This window comes from Nelumbo nucifera, chromosome 3 (assembly GCF_055504915.1).
Source record: "Nelumbo nucifera cultivar China Antique chromosome 3, China Antique-T2T, whole genome shotgun sequence".
Taxonomy (NCBI): domain Eukaryota; kingdom Viridiplantae; phylum Streptophyta; class Magnoliopsida; order Proteales; family Nelumbonaceae; genus Nelumbo; species Nelumbo nucifera.
The window spans coordinates 62,338,872-62,361,137 of record NC_142651.1 but is presented as its reverse complement, the minus strand read 5'-3'; the positions used below and the strand labels follow the sequence as shown (position 1 = coordinate 62,361,137).

Here is a 22,266-nt window from a genome sequence, read left to right as displayed (position 1 = left end):
GTTAAGGTTTTCTGTCTAGGTCAATGATGGAATGGAGGTTTTGTTAAGTTTTTCAAAAATTTAGGGGAGTTATTTGTTACAATGAAACTATAGGGGAGGTTTTTATGATTGAGGCTTTTGTATTTTACCCGTTATAATAAATTAATATCAATCAGTTGTCAAATTTATTTCACTAGTGATTTTAACAAGTTCATTATGAGAAACCCTAGAATGGAAATTTGATATTTCATCAGGGATAAAAGTGTCCAAAAAAATTATAACCACACCTCTAACCACATTTAGTGGTGGGGTGATGGAGAAAATAAAAAAATTTCAGAATTAGGAAGTTAGTTCAGATGGCATTATCGAACAATCCCTAGCTTACCTGAACCGCTGAACCTTTGTTTCGGTAGAAAACCTAACTGAACCTAGGCCCTTTGAGAGGGCTGAGCTGAAGATTCAACTAACTTATTTCAGCTTAATCCGAATTAACTCACAGAGACTGCATAGTATGCTTTTTTTGGTAGGTGTTTGGAATTAATGCTGTTTCTTAAAAAATGGTTTCACATCATTGTCATGCCTGAAATTTGATTTTTCAGACAACGCCTAATGTTTGGTTATATTTATGTGTTGTTGGGAAAAATGTTTTATCATACCATATATTAGAAATTGAAAAATGTGTGACGTGACATTGAAAAATACCTATGAAGCAATAATAACAATGGTACTAAATAGAAAAAACAGAAAAGTAACATACCAAACAGCTGATTTGGAATTTCCAGCTTTTTGACTTGTCTGCCAAACAAAGCTTATAAGCTGTTTGTGTATAACCCATGAGATAAGCCCTGCAACGCAACGGGCATAAAATATTCGGGCGCTTAAACGGTTTAACCTGCTTTGTAAACCCGATTCATCCATCCACCGATCTGAAAATGGTGTAAGGTAGGGGTGATCATTTCAGCCCGGTCCGGAAATTCCGAACTTGGGCCTGGGTTTTGTGTTCAGCTCTGGCCTGGGCCCAGGCTCACATCAGGCCCGCAAATTTTAGGGCTGGGCTTGGGCTTAATACTTCAAGTCCGGCCTAGGCCCAGCCCGGTCCAGCCCACATATATTTAAACTTACACATTTTGTGTATAATATATATATATATATATATATATATATATATATATATGTTATTTTACATTACATTATATATTATATATAAATATTATAACATGACATGTATAATTTATATTATATATAGTATTTTATATTATATAATGTATAAAATAAATTTATATGCATATTATGTCATTTAATATAAAATATTATAGATATGTAATATTTTATATATGAAGATATTGACCCAAAATCAGACCTGGCCTGGCCCGGGCCCGTGCTAAGGCTTATGTTTCAGGCCCGGAACCTAGACCGGGCTGGGCCCAAGCCTAATGTATAGCCCTTAAGTGTAAAGCTCAGCCCGGACCCGGCCCATGATCACCCCTAGTGTAAGGGTGCAATTTTTTTAGGTTAGAGATGAAAATTTATCAAAATTTCAATAGGCCCAACTGAAAGCCTGAGCCCAAAACAGTGTAAACTATTAACTCGGGGCAATCCGACTCGCAGCCCTAATCTAGTGGTGGTGGGCCTAGTGGCTTTATCTCTGACCATCCCAGTGGTGTGCCTTTTCAACCGAGTTCGGCTTCTGTCGGGCAAATCGGTGCTTGCCCTGACCAAGCCGGACTCCTTTCTACCCAAAAGAAATCCAGTGTTGTGCCAAAAATAAAAAACATTCACGGGCAGCGAGTCAAGAGCGTGAACCTGTCCGCTCTGCGGTCTCCATTTCGTTAACTAACGGAGTTTTACCAGAGTGAACAGTCCACCAAGGCATAAAGGCTGAACTCACGGCGCCGTCTCTGTCCCTGTAATGCGGCCGTTGTACGCCACGCTCGCTCGCTCGCTCGCTCTCTCCTTTTTGAGAATTGAGAGAGACCTGACCTCGTAACAAAAAAGCAACCAGCGAGCTACATACACTTTAAAAACACTTCCTAAATGTTGAACTGTTCACCGATTGGGGGAAGAGGAGAGATCGATCTCTCCGTCGAGATCTGAGAGAGACGAGCGTAATTTTCCGTTTTGCAATTCGTACTACTACCTTGATCCTTCTTCGGTTTGATCCATTCCAAGGTACGATTCGATCTCCATCCATCTATGGAAAATTTTGGATTCCGAATTGTATTTAAATGTGAGAACTTATGATGTGTTCCCGTTTTCTGATCTCGAATTCTGGATCTTTATTTTTTGTGTTATTGTACATCTGGGATGCTAGCTTGAGCGAATGAAGCTGATTCTTTGGGGAATTCGGTTTCTGTTTGATGGATTTTTCTCTTTTTCTTTGTTTTCTTTTCTGGGATTTCAACTGATTTTTGCCTTTTGTAATCTGTTTAGTCCAAAATTCTGGTGAATTTTGTTGAGTTTCTTTCAGATTTTGAGTGATTTATTTTTCTTGATGCAGATATCCGAGTGTTCGGATTGATTTCTATGTGTAAAGGACACAATGCCAGGTAATTTGAGTTTGAATTAGAGGAGTTTCGGATAGAATTGAGTGGAAAATGTTTGTTAATTGTCTATTTACCATGGTGTGCAACTGGTTGGTTTTAGGAGGGCTTTCAGTTCAAGAAGATGAAAGAGCAAGGAAATCTGATATTGAGACCTCCGAGGATGAGAGGAGAAGAACTCGGATCGGATCTCTCAAGAAGAAGGCAATGCATGCTTCGACCAGGTTTACTCATACTCTTAGGAGGCGGGGAAGACGGGTAGGTGACTGCCGATATACTTCTGTTTCGATAGAAGATTTTCGAGATGCAGAGGAGGAAGAAGCAGTAAATGCATTTCGCCGGGCCCTGCTCAAAAGAGATCTGCTTCCGGTTCATTATGACGATTATCATACCATGCTTAGGTAATTATATTATTTCGTTCTCTTTCCTACTTCCCACCTCATGCGGGTGCAGATAACCTGCATTACACTATATGAACATTTATTTTATGGAAATGAATAGATTGTGTTGGTTACATGTTTTAGTTATTGGCAGAAGGAGGTCATTCCCTTAAAGCAGCAGTATAATATGGTCTCTGGTTGGGAAATGTGGAACCTTTCTAGTTGTTTATCTATCAGAAGGCTTAGGAACATAGCCTTATTAATTGAATGTTCAATTGCCTGATAAAAGTATTATTGAATTGTTGTGTTGTAGTGTCTAGAAACAATTCAACTTAAATGACAGGTGTTCACCTTTTCTCGAAACTATGATGCTACAACTTATTTCTCTTTCCCATGATGAATGCGGTGCATAAAATAATCATGTTGTTTTCCATGGCCTTGTTTTTAAGGATGTGTACTAGCTGTGACTTCAGACTTTCACATGTTTGTAGAAGTTTATTACAATGTGGACACTGGACCTGTTATATTAAATCAACAATCATGTGCCACCACTTATAATGACTGAGAAAAGGGATCAAAACCCTAGCAGATCAGATCTGATTAGATACAATAAAGGAAACTAGCAGATCCGATTGGACCCTATAAAAGAGATATGCAGAAGAGAAGGACTTAGACGATTCAAACCTTATGGTCTTGAAGAGATTAGACCACATGAAGAAGGAGAAATATGCAGAAAAGTCAGATCTGAACCACAGTTTCAGAGAGTTGAAGAGCTCAAGAATCGAATAGAAAGATTGCTTCTTTCTCCAAAAATACAGAGAGAATATAGTGTTGAGAACTCTTTTAACATACCTTGGCTGATTGTTGTCCAGCAGAGATTCCAAGCTTGATTCCATCACAACCTAGCAACCTGCTATGATACCATGCCAGAGAATAGATCGAACAGGACACTAGGGTTGTACAGGTGTGTCAAAGTGATGACATCACCCATAAAACTGATTATCTATATATATGATAATTCTCTCCTTAGAAATAAAGAATATGAAAAATAAGTACAAGAGATCTATGATAAAGCAGTGCTCCCAAAGAATAAAAAGGCAAGATTAACCCCCATCACTCAATATTTCTTACAAAAGAAGCACCAAGAAAGATTTGTGAAGGTGAGAAGTCCAATTCCATTTCAAATTGCAAAATCAACTTGGTTATATTCTTACGTTCAAGTAATCTGCTTCTATCTCCTTTTGGACTTGACAGTTTGGATAAGATTAAATTCTTGGAAAACATAGGAAAACTTGTTTTCACAGTTGATTATCTTGTTAATACAAGGACAGGGAGTTGTTTTTTTTTTTTTTTTTTTAATTTGTAGTGATGGCCGTTGTACATCCTCTCATGTCATTCAGCTCAAGGTTTAAAATGTCAATGTCAGTGGAAATGTTGGTCATCCAAATATTGGCAACATGTTGGAAATGTAAGAAATATTGTAAAAATTATAGACATGGTGGAAATATTGCAAAATTATAGAATGATATTCTATGAATTATAAAAGGAGTGTAGGGATATTTTTTAAATCATTAAACAAATATAAGAAACTAAGGTTATAGAGGAAATAATACATTTTGATTTATCAAAAAAAATTATCCAAAAAAGAATACATTTTGAAGTTGTCCCGTAAACCTTGAGTCAAAACTAAATGATCAAATAAATGAGTTCAAGCAATATTTAAACTCATTGAAAATCCAAATGTTCCTAATAGATCAACCAAGTAATTTATTGCACAAACACAAACTTATATTTAGCTTCATGTTTGAAAAGAATATTAAGCTGGCTCAAAGTGGTACTTGTGTCCATTAGGCAGGCAATAAAATTGCTATTCTACATATCTACAATATTGCCACCAACTTATGTTATAATACTATCTCTTGTATTCCACATTAATGCCAGTGGTGTTTATTGGGGAATATGTCGATTCTAGTAAAATGTCGCATTGGTGCCCATGGAAATGGAAATATGTTATAGAAATATTAGGAAATTTATGGACATTGTAAACTATGGTTCAACTTTTGATATGCAATATAAATCAATTACTTTCTGAAGAAAAGGGAAAGTGACTCAATATAGTTCTTTCTCGTTTGTGCTTTCCTTTATTGCCTACTCTCAACATTAGTTTAGAACTCAAATAACCAGCTTTTCAACTTTGATGTAATGTTTGGATTCTGTAGGTTACGAAGGCCAAATTGTATAGGAAACATATCTTAATGTTGATTCTATTTTCCTTCTAGAAGAGAGAGGAACGAGAGAAGAGAGGAGAAAAAAGAGGAAGAGAAGAAGAGAGAGGGAGAAAGGTTTGAGAGTTAAAAAGTATTGTTGGCGGCGCCCAACTTCTTATTTATAATAACTTAACATAAAATAAGTAGAAGATTACATTTATACCCTTGGCGGCACACCCTAATAATAAACTAATTTAAAAGAAGAAAAGAACAAGCCAATAGCATCCTAGGCTGACATCACACTAATAACAAATATAAAAAATAAGTGAATACCACTAACAACACTCCCCCTCAAGTTGGGCTGAACATGTCTATCATTCCCAACTTGTCACACAACTCATTGTGCTGCGAGTATGGAAGCCCTTTTGTGAGGACATTAGCAAGTTGCTCCTTGGAGTTGACATAAGGAGTGCAAATTTCCCCTTTCTCCAATTTTTCCCTTAGGCTGTGTTTGGAAGCGATGCAAATGGAGTGTAAATCCCGGTTCAAGGTAAATTTGCACTTTGGTTCACTTAGGGGAATGCATGAATTGGCTTAGGACCCCAATTGAATAAGCAATGTCTAGATGGGTCATGGACAAATAAAGCAACCTTCCCACTAACCTTTTGGAACTGTTTCACATCTTTTAGATGTTCACCATCGCAATCACCCAATTTATGATCAACATCCATGGGAGTATCTGACTATCTGCTGGCCTTGCACCTAACTTGCTTGTGTCTTGTAACGGATCAAGGGTGTACTTCCTCTAGGAAATGAAGATGCCCCTTTTTGAGTGGGCAGCCTCAATTTCAAGAAAATACTTTAGTGGACTTAGATCTTTTACTTCAAATTGAGATGCTAGGAATTGTTTCAACTTTTGTATTTCTGAGCTCCAATTTCCTGTAATGATGATATCATCCACATACACTATCAACACAACAACCTATTCCTGACATCTTTTCACAAAGAGATTGTGATCAGACTGACATTGCTTGAATCCTACTTGCTGGACTGCCATATGAAACTTACTGAACCAAGCCTTGGGAGATTGTTTTAAAGCATAAGGAGACTTTCTCAGCTTGCACACCTTGTTTTCACTTCCTTTGGCACAAAATCCTAGGGGTTGGACCATGTACACCTCCTCCGCTAGGTCATCATTTAAAAAGGCATTCTTTATGTCCAGTTAATGCAATTCCTAGTCAATGTTAGCAGTCAATGATAGAAGAACTCGAATTGAGTTCATCTTAGCTATTGGAGCAAACGTCTCATCATAGTCAACCCTATAGACTTGAGTGTACCCTTTTGCCACCAATCTTGCTTTGTACCTTTCAACTGTCTCGTCTGCCTTGTGTTTAACTGTAAACACCCACTTACACCCCACTAGGTCTTTCCCCCTTGGAAGATCCACTAACTCCGAAGTTTGATTTTTATGGAGGGCATTAATCTCCTCCTCCATAGCATCTACCATTCATGGTATTTTAAGGCTTTTGCAACATTTCTGGGTATAGGGATGCAATCAATTGCAGATAGGAAGGCTCAGTACGAGGGGGAAATGCAACCATAAGAGACATATCGGGTAATGGGGTGTTTGGTAGTGCATGACCTGACTCCCTTTCTTTGAGCAATAGGAATATCAAGGTCATCCAAAATAGGAGCAGGGGTATTAATAGGTGCAACAGGGCCTAGTTCATTTGGACTTAACTCTTGGGAGTTTGAAGGTGTTGGTTGCTCAATGTTTGGTAGCTTCACACCTTTGTCAGATTGCTGATCTCTATGGCGTTTACGTTGGAAGACACGGAAGGGGGCAAGGTCTAGAATAGAAGGAACTTGACATACCTGGACCTGCTTCTCCTCTTCCATGCTACTCTCCCTTTGAGGAGAAATAGGGAAGAATGGTTCAAACTCAAAGAAGGAAACATCCATAGAGACGAAAAACTTATGACTAATAGGATCGAAGCAGCGGTAATCCTTTTGAGAGTAGGGATACCCCAGAAAGATGCATGGAATAGACTGAGGGTCTAACTTACCACGAGACGGAGACAAATCATGGACAAAGGCACGACAACCAAATACTCTCATGTGAATGTAAAATAAAGGAGATTGAGGGAACAACAACTGATGAGGGGCCATGTAATTCAACCTCTAGAGGGCGTGCGATTGATGACATAAGCAGCTACAAGTATAGCATCCATCCAAAATCTTTTGGGTACATTCATGTGTAACATCATCTCTCGTGCTACCTTAAGGAGGTGTCTGTTCTTTCTTTTTGCAACACCATTTTATTGTGGTGTTCTTGCACATGACTCCTATGAATGGATCCATGGGAGGCAAAGAACTCATTGAGTTCACCATGGAAATATTCCTTTGCACTATTGGATTAAAAAATATGGATTTCAACATGAAACTAAGTAAACACCATCCTTTGGAAGTCTTTCACAATCTTTGGAACTTTGTCTCTATTATGCATGGGAAATACACATGTATAGCGGGAGAAATCATCAATCAATGTGATAAAGTACTTATACCCACCCTCAGAGGTTATAGTAGTAGGCCCCCATACATCAAAATACACAATATGGAAAGGGAAACATGATCTTTTATTACTTGAATGAAATGTTGTTCTACATTGTTTGCTCAATTGATATGCTTGACATTTTTTTTTTGATCAATAACACTTTCATTAATTCATCAATAGAAGATTTACAAAAGGAAGACAAACACGCTTATCTTCCAAGAGCAACAAAGAACCTCAAGAAAAGGAAAAAAGAAAGAGAAAAGAAAGAAAACACACTAAAGTTACAGCTTGGCCCAAAAAGGTGAATCCCTTTTTGCCCCTTGTTTAGCTAAACCGTCAGCTAGGGAATTAGCCGATCTTTTAACCCAACGTATCTTAACTTCCATCTCCCGCACCAACCACTTGAATTTCCTCCTCTCATTATTGTACTTCCATAAGCCATTGTGATCTTTAAGCAACCACCCTATCACCACCTCTGAATCCCCTTCAATTAAGAGTTTCTTGATGTTCAACTCCTTAGCTTTTTGGACTCCTTCCATAACTGCAAAGATTTCAGCTCTAAGGGAGTCACCCACTCCAATTGGGCCCGAGAACATGGCAGAAATGACCCCATTTCCATCCCTAAAAACACCCCCAGTCCCCGATTGTCCCGGATTTCCCCTACTACACCCATCAAAGTTTAGTTTCACGAATCCACTAGGTGGAGGGGTCCAAGCCACACTCATTACTGGCTTAGTTTGTGTGCAACTTGCAATTTCACCCCACTTCCTCAACATGTCATCCACAGTGTAATCTGTGAAAAGCTCCAAAGATTTCAGCCACTGTACCGCCCTAATATGAATGATAGCCCTCAGATCTGCTACTCCTCTCTGAGCTTCTGAGAATATCCTGGAGTTTCTTTCTTCCTAAAGTGTCCAACATACTGCAACCCTTAGTCCTCTCCACATTGTCCTTCTCCTTTTTATCCGCCACCTGAAAAAAGAAGGGGAAAAAAGGCCTTGCAAGTCTGATGGGGGGTTCTAGCAACAACCAAATAGGGACAAAGCCCATTCCCAAATTGACCTCGCAAAATGGCAAGACACCAGTAGGTGAAGACCAGTCTCCCCATCCGCTTTACAGAGAACACACCACTGAGGTGACAAACAAGTATTGGGTCTCTTCTTTTGGAGTAAATCACCTGTGTTGATTCTTTCCAGATAGGCTTCCCAACAAAAACTACCAACCCTAGGAGGTATTGCCTTGCACCAAACCTCATCAACAGGAAAAGGAGGGAAGGTAGGACTGGTGGACTGACTTAAGACTTTGAAGAAAGAAGCACAAGTAAAAATGCCATTGGGAGGTGTCCAAATTCTAGAGTCCGCCCTAGTGGGGTCTAAGACAACGTTATCAAGCGTTGCAATAAGGCTCAAAATAGTGTCAAATTCTATGTCCCTCAAATCCCTTCTTAGACCCAAGTTCCACCCAATCCCAGAAATGGAAGAGGATGGGGTGGTAAAAGACGAGATTGGCTCATTTTTCAAATCAGAAAGAGCAAACAAAGAAGGAAACTGATCCTTTAGAGGGGCACTCCCCACCCAGGTTTGTTCCCAAAATTTTATGGAGTTACCGGAATTCAAATCATACCTGATATTAGGGGAAAAAACTGGAAGTAGGTCATGAATGGCTTTCCAAGGAGAATTGCTTGTGGTCCTAGCTCTGATTCCAGCGTCCCATCCATTAAGCTCCAACCCATGAATACTTGCCACTATTCTAGCCCAAAGCTTCTCCTTCTCCACTGGGAATCTCCACAACCACTTTCCCAACAGAGTCATATTCCTTCTCCTAATATTCCCAAGCCTCAAGCCACCACATGCCTTACTCCTACAAACTATCTCCCAACTCACCCTATGATCCCTCTTTTCCTCTCCCGGTTCCCACAGGAAATCTCTCATTAACTTCTCCAATCTATTAGCAACCTTCATTGGGATTTTAAACACCGACAGGAAAAAGATAGGTAAATTAGCAAGCGTGGCCTTAATAAGAGTAATTCTCCCACCAAGAGAGAGGTAGTTCTTTTTCCATGACACCAGTCTTTTTTTGAACCTTTCCACCACCGGGTTCCAAAAGCTCTCTCTCATGGGATTATCCCCTAAAGGCAACCCTAAGTAGTTCGAAGGCCAACCCGAGACTTCACACCCCAACACTTCAGCATTCTCCGTGATCTCTCCCTCCTCCAAATTCACCCCCACAACACAACTTTTCTCAAGTTTAACTTTCAAGTTGGATATTTGCTCAAACAGTTGTATCACTGACTTCAAATTCCTAATAAAACTCACATTACCGCCTTCACAAAACAGAATCGTGTCGTCAGCAAACTGCAAGTGAGTAAGAGGGGTTTCCGCCCTCCCAACTCTTCAGCCTCTAATGAGCCCCCTAGAATCTGCTCTGTGAATCAATTTCCCCAAAACCTCCGCAATTAGAATGAACAAGAAAGGAGAAAGGGGGTCTCCTTGTCTTATACCCCTACTGGCTGGAAAGAAGTCTACCACTGTCCCATTCACTAGCACTGAGTAATGACAATTCCGGACACAACCCATGATCCACTTACACCATCTAGCCCCGAACCCGAATTTAGTCAAAACTTTCCTCAAAAATTCCCAGTCCACCAAGTCATAAGCCTTTTCCAAGTCCAACTTACAAACCACTCCCTTCTTCTTATCCCTCTTAAAGTTCTCCACACTCATTAGCAATTAAAATCTGATCAGTGATTTGTTTTCCATTCACAAAAGCTCCTTGGTAGTGTGCAACAATATCTGGCAAAACCTTCTTCAGCCTTGAAGACAACACTTTTGCAATGATCTTATACAAATTATTAACCAAGCTAATTGGCCTAAAATCCTTCGGGTGGGAAGCATCTTTCTTTTTTGGAATTAAGGCTATAAATGTGGAATTCACACCCGGATTGACAATTCCTCTCCTGTAAAACTCCTCAAATACCTGCAAAAGATCATCTTTTAAAATGTCCCAACAGTCCTAATAAAAACCCATAGTGAACCCATCCGGCCCCAGGGCTTTTGTTCTATCCATAGAAAATACAGCCTCCTTGATCTCTTCTAAACTAAAGCTTCTCTCCAACCTTCTCCTGTTCTCCACCCCTACATCTGGCCAGTCCAAACCTTCTACCCACACCCTTCTACACACATGCCTTCTTAGGATAGACTTGAAGTGCTCCACACAAGCCCCGACAATCTCCTCTTGATGCACTAGCTCAACTCCATCTACTACCAATTTGGAGATCAGGTTCTTCCTTCTCCTGCCTTCTGCTAGAGAGTGGAAAAACCTAGTGTTTCTGTCCCCCTCTTGCACCCATTTACACTGAGATTTTTGCCTCCAGCTAATTTCCTCCTTGTGCAGGCAATCCTCTAACTATCTTCTTAAATATCTCCTGAGCTCAATGTCTTCCTCTCCAAGTTCTCCCCTTTCTTCTTTAAAGTCAAGGCTTTCAATCTTATCCAGCAGATCTCCCTTTCTTTTTTCTATCCTCCCAAACTCCACCAAATTCCACTCCTTGATTTTTGCTTTCAAAAATTGAAGTTTCTTATGGAATTTCATCCCCTCCCATTCCACCAATGGGTTACACTCAAACCACCACTCCCTCACTTTGTTGTTAAACCCTGGGTGGAGTAACCACATATTTTCAAATCTAAAGGGGGTAGGACCTCCACACCTTCTTTCCTCCTTACATAACACTATGGGCCAATGATCGGAGGTCACCCTTGGAAGAGCTCTAGAAGCCAAGGTTCCCCAATGGACTTCCCAATCCAGAGAGAACAAGAATCTATCCAATTTAGAACAAAAGGGTCTAGATTGGAGATTTGACCAAGTAAATGTCTTATGAGCTAGGGGGATCTCTTTAAGCTCACTCATCCACAAAGCTGTTAAACTTCCTCATGCTTTTTGTCACTCTCTGGTTAACTTTATTGGATTCCTCCGAGAATCTAATCACATTGAAGTCCCCACCCATGCACCAGGGCCCATCCCACAACCCTCTAACATCCGCCAATTCCTCCCACAACTCCTTTCTCTTTCTGTAGTCATTTGGTCCGTAAACATTTGTGAGAACCCACGTAAAATCACCCTCAAGCTGCTTAAACTTCACGGAAACCGAGAACTTTCCGATCAACTCCTCCAGGCCTTCAACCACATCCCTCTTCCACATTGTTACAATCCCCCCGGATGCACCCCAAGAGGGAGCAACCACCCAACTGACCCCCCTGGCTTTCCAAACACTCCGTGCCCAAATGTTATTAAACTCCATTCTCTTAGACTCTTGCAACAACACAATGTCTGGGTCAAACCGTTTTATTACCTCTTTTATTGTCACTCTCTTCCTTGCACTCCCAATTCCCCTCACATTCCAACTGAGGATTTTCATTCCACTTCTTATTTAAACCCCTTGCCACCTTCCACTACTTTCCCCCTTTCCTCCTATCTCCTTTTACCCTGAGATTGTTGTCTCCTACATCTCTCTTCAATCTCTCTACTTCACTCAATCTTCTCTTCTTTGTTCTGATCTCCTTCTTCCTCTTCTGTAAACTTTCTTTCAACACATTCAAATCTTCCAACCTACAACCAAACTTCTCTATAAATTCAGCTAGCAAGTCTTCTCTCACCGAGTCCTCCACCCCTACCCTTCCTACAAAAACCCCTCCATCTCTGCCCATCTGCCCGTTCTTCCTCTCCCCTGGTCCCACCTTTGTTCTTTCCTCTCCATCCAACCTCCCTCTCCTATTACTTCCCTCCTTCCCTGTTCCTTTCCCTCCATCTCTACCCTCAAACCTTTCCCTCCTCTCCACTAGCCCCTCCCCTCTTCCTTCCTCACCTTCCCTTCTCCAACTCAATTTTCCTTCCACTTCCTTAAACAATTTTTCAATGATTTCCCACACTTTTTCACTCCTAAACCTTCCTTCCCTCACCTTCCCACTTTCCTTCATCCCCTTCTCCCCCTCCTCGGAGAGCCCACCTTCTATTATGGCTGCATACTCATGGGCTACAGGACATGGAACAGAAACGGAATTTGGAACCAAAGACATAGGAGACACATTAGTAGCACAAACCGAATTCACTCGGTTACCTGGGATTGGTGGACAGGCTAGAAAAGGATTGCTCCCGGCCTCCCTCTCATGTTCCAGAGGTTGGTAAACATCTGTCTCCCTTGGTTGGTTGGGAAGTATTTCTGTCCTTTGGCCAACCTGGTGATCTTTCCCCTCTACCCCTGGTTCACCCCTAGATGGTGTGTTCCTGCTCAGCTTCCTGTTCTCCCGGTTTACCCCTTCTGATAATCCTTGCACACTCTGTAATCTTGGAAATGAGTTGACCCGATTGCAAAGTGTGGGAAACAAAGACTTCACTATTTCAAATGAAACATGACCTAACCGACTATGCCACAAACAAAATTGACTCTTATTTGATTGACTATATGACTCCGAGGATGACACCGAGAGACCAACCTTGTTGTCGAGAGTGTAGAGACCATCCACTAAGCTTCCTCTACCAATCGTCCTTCTAGAAGTTAGATCTTGAAAGACACATGAACTAGGAAAAAAGGTTATGCTACAGTTTAAAGAGCTTGTGATACTACTAATGGAAAGCAAATTGATAGGAAGTTGAGGGACATGTAACACATTATTCAGGTTAAGACCATGGGGAAGGGATATCGATCCTTGGCCTGCAATGGAGGAGAATGATCCATCTGTAAGCCTTACATTATCCCTTCCTGACAAAAGGCTATAAGTTTGAAAAAGATTTCGCTTACCGGTCATGTGGTTAGAGGCCCTTGAGTCAATGATCCAAGGGGAATCAGTGGTAGTGGTGACGTGGAAGGTAGAAGCCGCATCACTTGATGTAGACGCAAATTGTAGGAAACTGTGGACCCTACATTAAGTGTATTCATGTCTCAGCCAAAGATGTACTTAGATTTAAATTGATTAGGATCAACTTTCCTAGTAGGATTAGTTTTATTCTATCTTATCTAGGATTAGTTTTATTTTAATCTTATCTTTTATTGCCATGTAAGCATTAAAGTTCTTTTATAATTAGGAAACTATGTATATAAATTAAGGAGTGGGGTGGCTGTTTTAAATACACCAACCACTCCCTTCTTTCTAATACCTCTCCACGAGTTCTCCCTCTTCATCTCTCTTCTTTTTCTTCTCATCTTCTCTCTTCCTTTCTTTATTTTCTGTTCAAAACCTAAGAGATATTTGTAGTCTTGTATGAATACTTGGTATCGGAGAAAGATCTAGGGCTTCTCATGTGGTTTTGATCCAGCCGACCACATGAGAATTGCCTAGGGCTGGAAAAATAGAAAGATCAGTTCTTCGACTGATTCTTGGAGGTTATCTACAGCAATAGTCCAAAGATTGGATCGATCCTTAATAACCAGGAAGAATCAAAGAAGGATAAGAGGATCAAGATCAGTTCTTGATCAAGACTGGAGGCGGCTATCAGAATTTCAGAGGAATTTTGGTTCGATATCAGAATTTCAAAGGAATTTTGGTTCAAGATCAGCCTTCAAGACTGGAAGAGACGATCATAATTTCAGTAGTTCCTTCCTTGGTGAGATTTCAATCTCTCTTAAGATCGACAACAAGAATAACTTGATCTAAGAGGTACAGTCAGAGTTTTTTCTCCTTTCTATATTTTCTTTTGGGGTTTAAGAGAAAAACCCTCGAGATTCAGGACTATTATTATTTCAGGGAGGTAATCAGATTTGTCTCCCTTGTTTTAAAGTTATTCTTTACTCTCTGGAAGACCCAATAGAGTTGTTTCAGCAGGACTGTTACACAGATACTACAGATGAGAGACATCCAACCATGGAGCCTTCACCTTCATTCAGTGACCTTGATCTCCCCATAGCAGTTCGTAAAGGCAAACGCCGTTGCACCATAGCTCACTGCATTTCTCAGTTCCTATTCTATGATCATTTGTCTCCCTCCTACAAGTCTTTTCTCGCATCCATTGCTGATATTCCCATTCCCAGAACAATTCAGGAAGCATTGGAAGTACCAAAATGGAAAGATGCGTTAAAAGTAGAAATGGATGCCCTCATCAGAAACAATACCTGGGAGATAGTTGATCAACCTAAAGGAAAGAAACCGGTTGGATGTATATGGGTATTCACTGTGAAACATAATGCTGATGGTTCTGTTGAAAGGTATAAGGCCTGATTAGTTGCAAAAGGATTTACTCAGACATATGGTATTGACTACTTAGAAACTTTTGCACCAGTAGCAAAGATGACTACTATCAAGGTACTATTATCTCTTGCAGCTAGTTACTCTTGGCCATTGTATCAGATGGATGTTAAAAACACCTTTCTCAATGGAGACTTGTAGGAAGAAGTTTACATGCAGTTGCCTCTAGGATTTTATGGTACGGAGACAGGAAAGGTTTGTTGGTTGAACAAAGCTCTATATGGACTAAAACAGTTCCCCAGAGCATGGTTTGACAGATTCAGACGAGCCCTTGATAGGTTCGGATATGTGCAGGCTCAGTCAGACCACACCTTGTTTATTAAGAGAGTGGGTTCCTCCGTAACCTTTCTTGCCGTGTATGTGGACGACATTGTAGTAACCGAGAGTGATACTAGTGAGATTATTGAGTCTCTTAAGCAACTCCTTCATCAAGAGTTTGAGGTAAAAGATCTGGGGGAACTACGATACTTCTTGGGCATTAAGATAGCTAGATCCAAGCATGGGATCTTTGTCTCTCAACAAAAGTATGTTTTTGATCTACTAGAAGAAACTGGAAAGTTGGGAGTTAAGCTTGCAGACACACCTATTGAACAGAACCACAGGATTAGTGCAGTGGGTGGAGAGCCTATTGAAGATAAAACTATGTTTCAACGGTTAGTTGGAAATCTTCTCTATCTTTGCCTCACACGACCTGACATCAGTTATGCAGTCAGTGTAGTTAGTCAGCATATGCACTCTCCTAGAACTACTCACCTCCTTGCGGTTGAAAGGATATTAGCATATTTGAAGAGGTCCCCAGGCAGAGGCATTTTGTTCAAGAAAAATGACAACATGAAGATAGAAGTCTACACAGATTCTGATTGGGTTGGGTGTGTTGATGACCGAAGATCTACCTTTAGATATTGTGCCTTTGTAGGAGGTAATCTGGTCTCCTGAAAGAGTAAGAAACAAAGTGTTGTTTCTCGTTCAAGTGCTGAAGCTGAATATAGATCCATGGCAAATGGTGTGGCTGAGATTCTATGGTTGAGATCATTACTTGAGGAATTGGGTATTGTTTATGAAAAACCCCTAATGTTGTACTGTGATAATCAGGCTGCCATCAATATAGCCCATAATCTAGTACAACACGACAGAACTAAGCATATCGAAGTGGACCGGCATTTTATCAGAGAAAGGGTTACATCTCAAGAAGTATGCCTTCCCTACATCACCTCCGACATGCAGCTTGCAGACCTACTCACCAAGGCTGTTTCAAGAAAGAAGTTAGAAGAAGATCTATGCAAGTTGGGAATGACAAATATCTACTACCCAACTTGAGGGGGAGTGTAGGAAACTGTGGACCCCACATTAAGTGTATTCGTGTGACACTCAAAGATGTACTTAGATTTAAATTGATTATGATCAGCTTTCCTAGTAGGATTAGTTTTATTCTATCTTATCTAGGATTAGTTTTATTTTAATCTTATCTTTTATTGCCATGTAAGCATTAAAGTTCTTTTATAATTAGGATATGTATATAAATTAAGGAGTGGGGCGACTGTTTTAAACACACCAACCACTCCCTTCTTTCTAATACCTCTCCACGAGTTCTCCCTCTTCATCCTCTCTTCTTTTTCTTCTCATCTTCTCTCTTCCTTTCTTTATTTTTGGTTCAAAACCTAAGAGATATTTGTAGTCTTGTACGACTACTCAAATGAAGTGTGAGTACCAGTAACTGAACTGCCCATCTGTCTCAAAGCCCCACCATATGACTCCAAGTGATTATGGAAGGAATTCATGATATCTTCCTTGGGGTCAGAACTTGTGAAGTGGTCCCAAGTAGTACCAACAGACTGAGTATCTTGGGTTGCCACATTTGCTGCATTATATGCTGTATTTGGCTTCTTCTGACCTTGCACTTTACCATGTTCTTGGTTTCTCACAGCCCACTTTGGCTTCCTATGAATCTCCCAACATGTGTCACGTGTATGTCTTGAACGGCGATAGTGGGTACAAAACAACTTGTCCTTATCATCAACCTTCTTGGAGTCACTTTTTCTTTCCTATATTTTTACTACCCATTGCAGCTAATGCTACTTGTTGCTCCCCCTCAGTTGTAACCATCACACTCCACCTACTTTCCTTAGATTGAATCAGGGCATACACTTCTTGAACTGAAGGCAACTCTTTACTGCCTAAAGTCTGAACTGTAAGAGGTTCATATACAGGTTTTAGCCCCAACAAGAAGGCAAAAACCTGCTGCTGAGAAAACAACTTCTTATAAGCCTTAGAATCATCATCATGTTTCCATTCTATAGCTTGATAGTGGTCCAACTCCTTCCATACTGAAGTAAGGGCTGAGTAGTAGGCTGACAAACTACGGTTCCCTTGTTTACATGTAGAGGATTCAGCTTGTAATTGGTAAATCTTGGCATAGTGTCTTTGCTCATTTTAAGTGGTTTTGGCTTGTTCCCATATCTCACTAGCAGTGTCTACCCACATAAAATTCTTCTTCACATCGAATTCCATGGCTGCAAGAAGCCAGGACATCACCATACTGTTCTCTTGGTCCCACCTATCGTATTCAGCAGTCCCACTCTTGGGTTCTTTCACCCTTTCATTTATGTAACCAGCTTTTCCCCTTGCTGTTACATAATGTTTTACCCCCTTAACCCACTCCAGGTAGTTCAGGCCATTTAAAGGGGTAATTGGCATAGGAATGTTTTCACCTTCCATACCAATTGATCCACGGGTTGATGTAACCCTGGATGAGACAAAATCATCATTTGCCATTGAGAGCAACACAAACTACAAGTTAAGAAATTGATCTATAGATGCATACAACCAGTCCCCACTGAACTAGTACCTTTCACAGTCTCAGTCCAGGCACTAAACAGTCTAAACACCAATTCAATCACTACTGAAATGCACAACAGCACTAAACACCAATCCAATCACTACTGAAATGCAGAACAGCACTAAACGGTCCAGAAGAAAGGCAATAAAATACTGCTGAAATTCATTGATAGCAATCAAACAGTCCAGAGATTTAAATCTCAGTCCCCATTGGGTTACCCACTGCACACACCAACAAATCACAGCACATACCTGTGTCAAAGGGGATCACACACCCTTGTACAGAACCTGTCTGAAGGTGCAAATCCAAGAAAACAAGCCTTCACAGCATCGGCCAAGGAGAGAACAGGGTCTTCATAGCACCGGCTCTCTCCTACTAGGGTTACCTTGGTACTACGACCAAGGAAGAACCCAGAAGAAAACAGAAACAGTGATTCTACACAGTTTGATTAAGGTTTCTTATCTTCAATGTCCAAGAAATCAGAAAACTAGGTGGATGAATGTGATTCTGAGGAGAAAAAAGGACTCATATCACCCAGAACCTAGCTCTGATTCCATATTTTCCTTCTAGAAGAGAGAGAAACGAGAAAGGAGGGGAGAAAAGAGAGAAGAGAAGAGAGAGGGAGAAAGGTTTGAGAGTCAAAAAGTATAGCTGGTGGCGCCCAACTTCTTAATTATAATAACTTAACATAAAATAGGTAGAAGATTACATTTATACCCCTGGCGGCACACCCTAATAATAAACTAATTTAAGAGAATAAAAGAACAAGCTGACAGCACACCAACAGAAAATATAAAAAAGAAGTGAATAACACTAACAACAGGTTCCTTTCATGTTTCTTTTCAAGTTTTGGATTGTCTTGTGCATCATCTTCATTATTGGTTCTTTTCATGTTTCTGCTTCATAAAAAGACTTCTTGTTGCTGCAGATTTTTGAAGGCAAGAAAGTTTGATATTGAAAAAACTGTCCATATGTGGGCAGAAATGCTCAAGTGGAGAAGAGAGTGGGGTGTTGATTCTATTGTACAGGTAAAATATACTATAATGATCTTATTTACCTTTATTTTTAGCAGATGGCACCAGTCCTATAATCTGTAATTGTCCGTTTAATTGAAGTAACAAAGCATATACATGTTTAATCTCGGGTTCTCAAATACACTGTAACTGTGATTAAAAGGGCCTGAACCAGCAGAATTAGGTGGGTTGTGTTGTTTCAGTGGGCTAGGATTGGTTGAAGGATATAAGCTAAAAGAGCATAATATTTTATATCTTTTATTAGAGGGGGGGGGGTTACATTTTTAGTTTTCTCTTCTTCTTTGTTTGTATTTCTCTTCTTTTTCTAGATAGTTAATGAAGTTTAAGGCATGCGCCTTGTTTCAACCCAAGCACAGCCTCTTTCAAAAGCCATGTTCCTGGTGCACCTTGTGCATTCACCTATACTTCAACTTTTATAAGTTTGCTTTTTTGGTCACTTTTTTTTGTAATTCTTATATTGTTTGACATATTTGAAATGGTCAACTGACTTCTAAATTACCTTTTTTATTGGTGCTAGTCTATTAACTTTTAAAAGAAACAAAAAAGAAAGACCTTTTGAATACTTGAAGCCTTAATTATTGCAGATAGGATCTCAAGTGACAAAATCTTCACTGGATAAGTGACAAAAATACAACTGGTCAGTGGCATGGCTTCCAAACCCTCCACATAGGTTTGTTTGGACTTGTCTGAAGAGGCCTTGAAGAGATATCACTATGGCATTGTTGCTGCCAGAAATTGGCAATAGATAAGAGTGAAGAAAATTGAGAGTTGAATGATGCGAGTAGAATGTATGAACCCAGATACCTCCATTGAGGCCTTAAGCGTCCATACCCTGTCCTTTACTTTCCTTGCCAATCCATCCTCCTCGGCTTGGTCCAGTGTCTCTTCGTCCGTTTATTGACTTAAGCATCAAAAGGTTTGTAGAGATGATGGGCCAAATGGGCCATAGTTCCTTGTTTTTATTTAATTCTGTTTATGTTTTATGTTTGTGATTAGTGGTCCTTAGTTATGGGTCTGTTTTCTTTCTTTTATTATTGCTTTTAGTGCTGGCCGCCCTACTAAGGGCATTCATGTAATTGTACTCACTTTACAAACAAAGAATAAAAGGTAATTATGGGGTATTGGAGAAGGTTTGATTGACTCTCTTTCTTCTTTCCTTTCTTCTTCTCTCTTCATCTTCTTTTTATACATTTTCTCTCTTCCGTCTTCTTCAATCTTCCTCTTCATTTTTACTTTATTTTAGATTTTTACAGGTGGGGTTTACAACATGGTATTAGAGCAAGGTTCCTACCTTGTTCCTTTTTTCCCTTTTTAATCTCATACACAGGTTGTATGAAGAGTTGATTGGTTGATTGGTTAACAATCACTCAACCCAATTAGAGGAGGTTTTTGGAGAAGATTGCAGTGTTTGTTTGAGACCCAAGGTAGGTTCTTTGAAAGTTTCTTGAAAACCCTAGCTAACTAGAGAGTTTTTGGATTAAGGGGTATAGAGGGAGTTTGGAAGTGGCGCTTGGGACTAGAATAGAAGGTTTTTGATTACGTTTGAGATCAATCCAACTTGGAGTGATTTCTGGAGCCTTTGGTAGGAGCGACTAAACTTTCTCCCTTTCTCTCAAGTTGCCAGGTCCAATGAAATCTTATTTTTGATTGTTTGAATAGCAGTTCTGGCCTTAGGGTAGTGAGTCTTGACTAGTAACACTCTAATTTTATTTTTGTTTATTTCCGTTTGACCAATGGAGCAAATTGGAGGTGAGATGGAACAACTTATAAACTTCGGGTTTGGCTTGGGAGTGTCTGTGGAGACTCTATTGGGTGTAGTAACCTTAATGAAGTTACATGAGACTAATTATTTGGCATGGTCTCAGTCAATTAAGATCCATGTTTGTAGTAGAGGGAAATGGGGGTGTAAGTACATATAAATCAACATCGTAGAGATTGCGATGACACAGAGGGAATTACCAGAGCACCTGCGATGAATGTTATAATTGTCGACGAATTTGATGGATAAACACAATCAGTGACATTTGCAATGATGGAGAACCACTCTAAAGTGAAACACAATCAAACACACCTGGGATGCCCCTCACACATCGCCCACCACCATTCAAAGGTCTAGCAAGCGGAGCCTGCCTCATACCTAGTTGTGATGAGCGGTGGCGATTCGCCCCGTCACAACGAACCATGTCACCAAGACATGTCATCATTCTAGGAACCTTCTCCTTGACGTGATCGTGAGTGAGCCTAAAGAGGGCTGTAGCTAGATACATACCACATGAGGGTTCTAAGGGAAAAAGGGAATCCTGATCCCAAAAGATCCTCACTGGAAACATGATGAAACCTTGGCAAAGCTTACTTGATGGGTACCCAAAGAATCATGATCTACTTCCCTAATAAGAAAAGCTTACTTGAGAGCCTCTCTATAAAAGGGAGAGACTCGAACACCCCTGCACGAGATTAGTCTTGAGAGTTCTTGCTTCCTAGTCTTTCAACTCTTTCCCTCTTGCTACATTGCAATTCCCTTTCCTCCAAGGCCTCCTTCACACCCTTACTCGTGCAAACTCACGATAATCCTTTGTCTTTCAAAGAGACCATCCCTTGTTGCCTTACCACCCTGCTTATAGGGGATGCATCACTGGGAGTAGACCTGGCAATTGGGTTGGGTGGGTCGGGTTCGGGTTGGGTCATGGTACTTTGGGTTGATTTCGGGTCGGGTTGTCAAATGCTAGACCCTAACCCTAAATGCTCGAGTTAGGGTTGATCCATGGGTCAATTCGGGTCATCCCAAAAAATAATTGAAATTTAAAAAAATAAAGAAAAATTACATGAAAAATGTCAAAATTAAAAGAATTAACCTTAAAATTCCAAATATAAAATAAAAAACTTGAACATTTAACAATTTAAAGAGTAAACAATAAAAAGCAAAGACTAAATAGAAAAAATTAAAGAGTGGAAACTTCTAACAATGCATAAATAATCCCAATTAGACTTGACAATCGGGTCAGCGGGTTGACCCATGACCCAACACAACCAACCCAGCTTTTTTCTTTTTTTTTTTAGGTTGGGCCGGGTCAGGTCATTTTCACATTCGGGTAGCTAAATATGAGACCCTAACCCTGTTTTTTCGGGTTGGGTTGGGTTGGGTTCGCGGGTTGGGTCAACTTTTTGCCAGGTCTAACTAGGAGTATGAAACAACCTAAGGAGGATGACCTTGCCTATAAAAGGTGGATAGGAAAATTATACAGTTGTAGTATGGATGGATACTACAACGGAGGTGTGGGATAGAGTCATAGAGACTTGTTCCCAGAAGTTGAACATTGCGAGGGCTTACAAGCTGAAAAATGATTTGAATAATCTAAGATAGGGGAGAAGCCTTTAGCTGTTTACTTCTCTATGCTAAAATCTCTTTAGCAGGAGATTGAGCTAATGAAGACTGTTGTGTGTGGGGGTGTACTAAGGATGCTAAGACTCATAGGAAGTTAGTGGAGAGGAATCGGGTTTTTA

The 22,266-nt window shown here is 40.2% G+C and overlaps 1 protein-coding gene across 7 annotated transcripts in view; it reads left to right on the top strand.

The window, feature by feature from the left end:
* Positions 1-22,266, top strand: part of LOC104609424 (Sec14p-like phosphatidylinositol transfer family protein) — a 66,318-nt gene that overhangs the window by 5,684 nt on the left and 38,368 nt on the right. The window contains exons 1-4 of one of the 7 annotated variants that reach the window (XM_088899842.1): positions 1,786-2,148; positions 2,477-2,525; positions 2,623-2,920; positions 18,660-18,759. In XM_088899842.1, the coding sequence (XP_088755968.1) occupies positions 2,519-2,525; positions 2,623-2,920; positions 18,660-18,759 (405 nt within the window). In that variant the 5' untranslated portion in view covers positions 1,786-2,148; positions 2,477-2,518. Of the gene's footprint in view, positions 1-1,785; positions 2,149-2,476; positions 2,526-2,622; positions 2,921-18,659; positions 18,760-22,266 lie in introns of those variants that run through there. The other 6 variants (XM_088899846.1, XM_088899845.1, XM_088899844.1 and 3 more) reach the window with 6 other exon arrangements.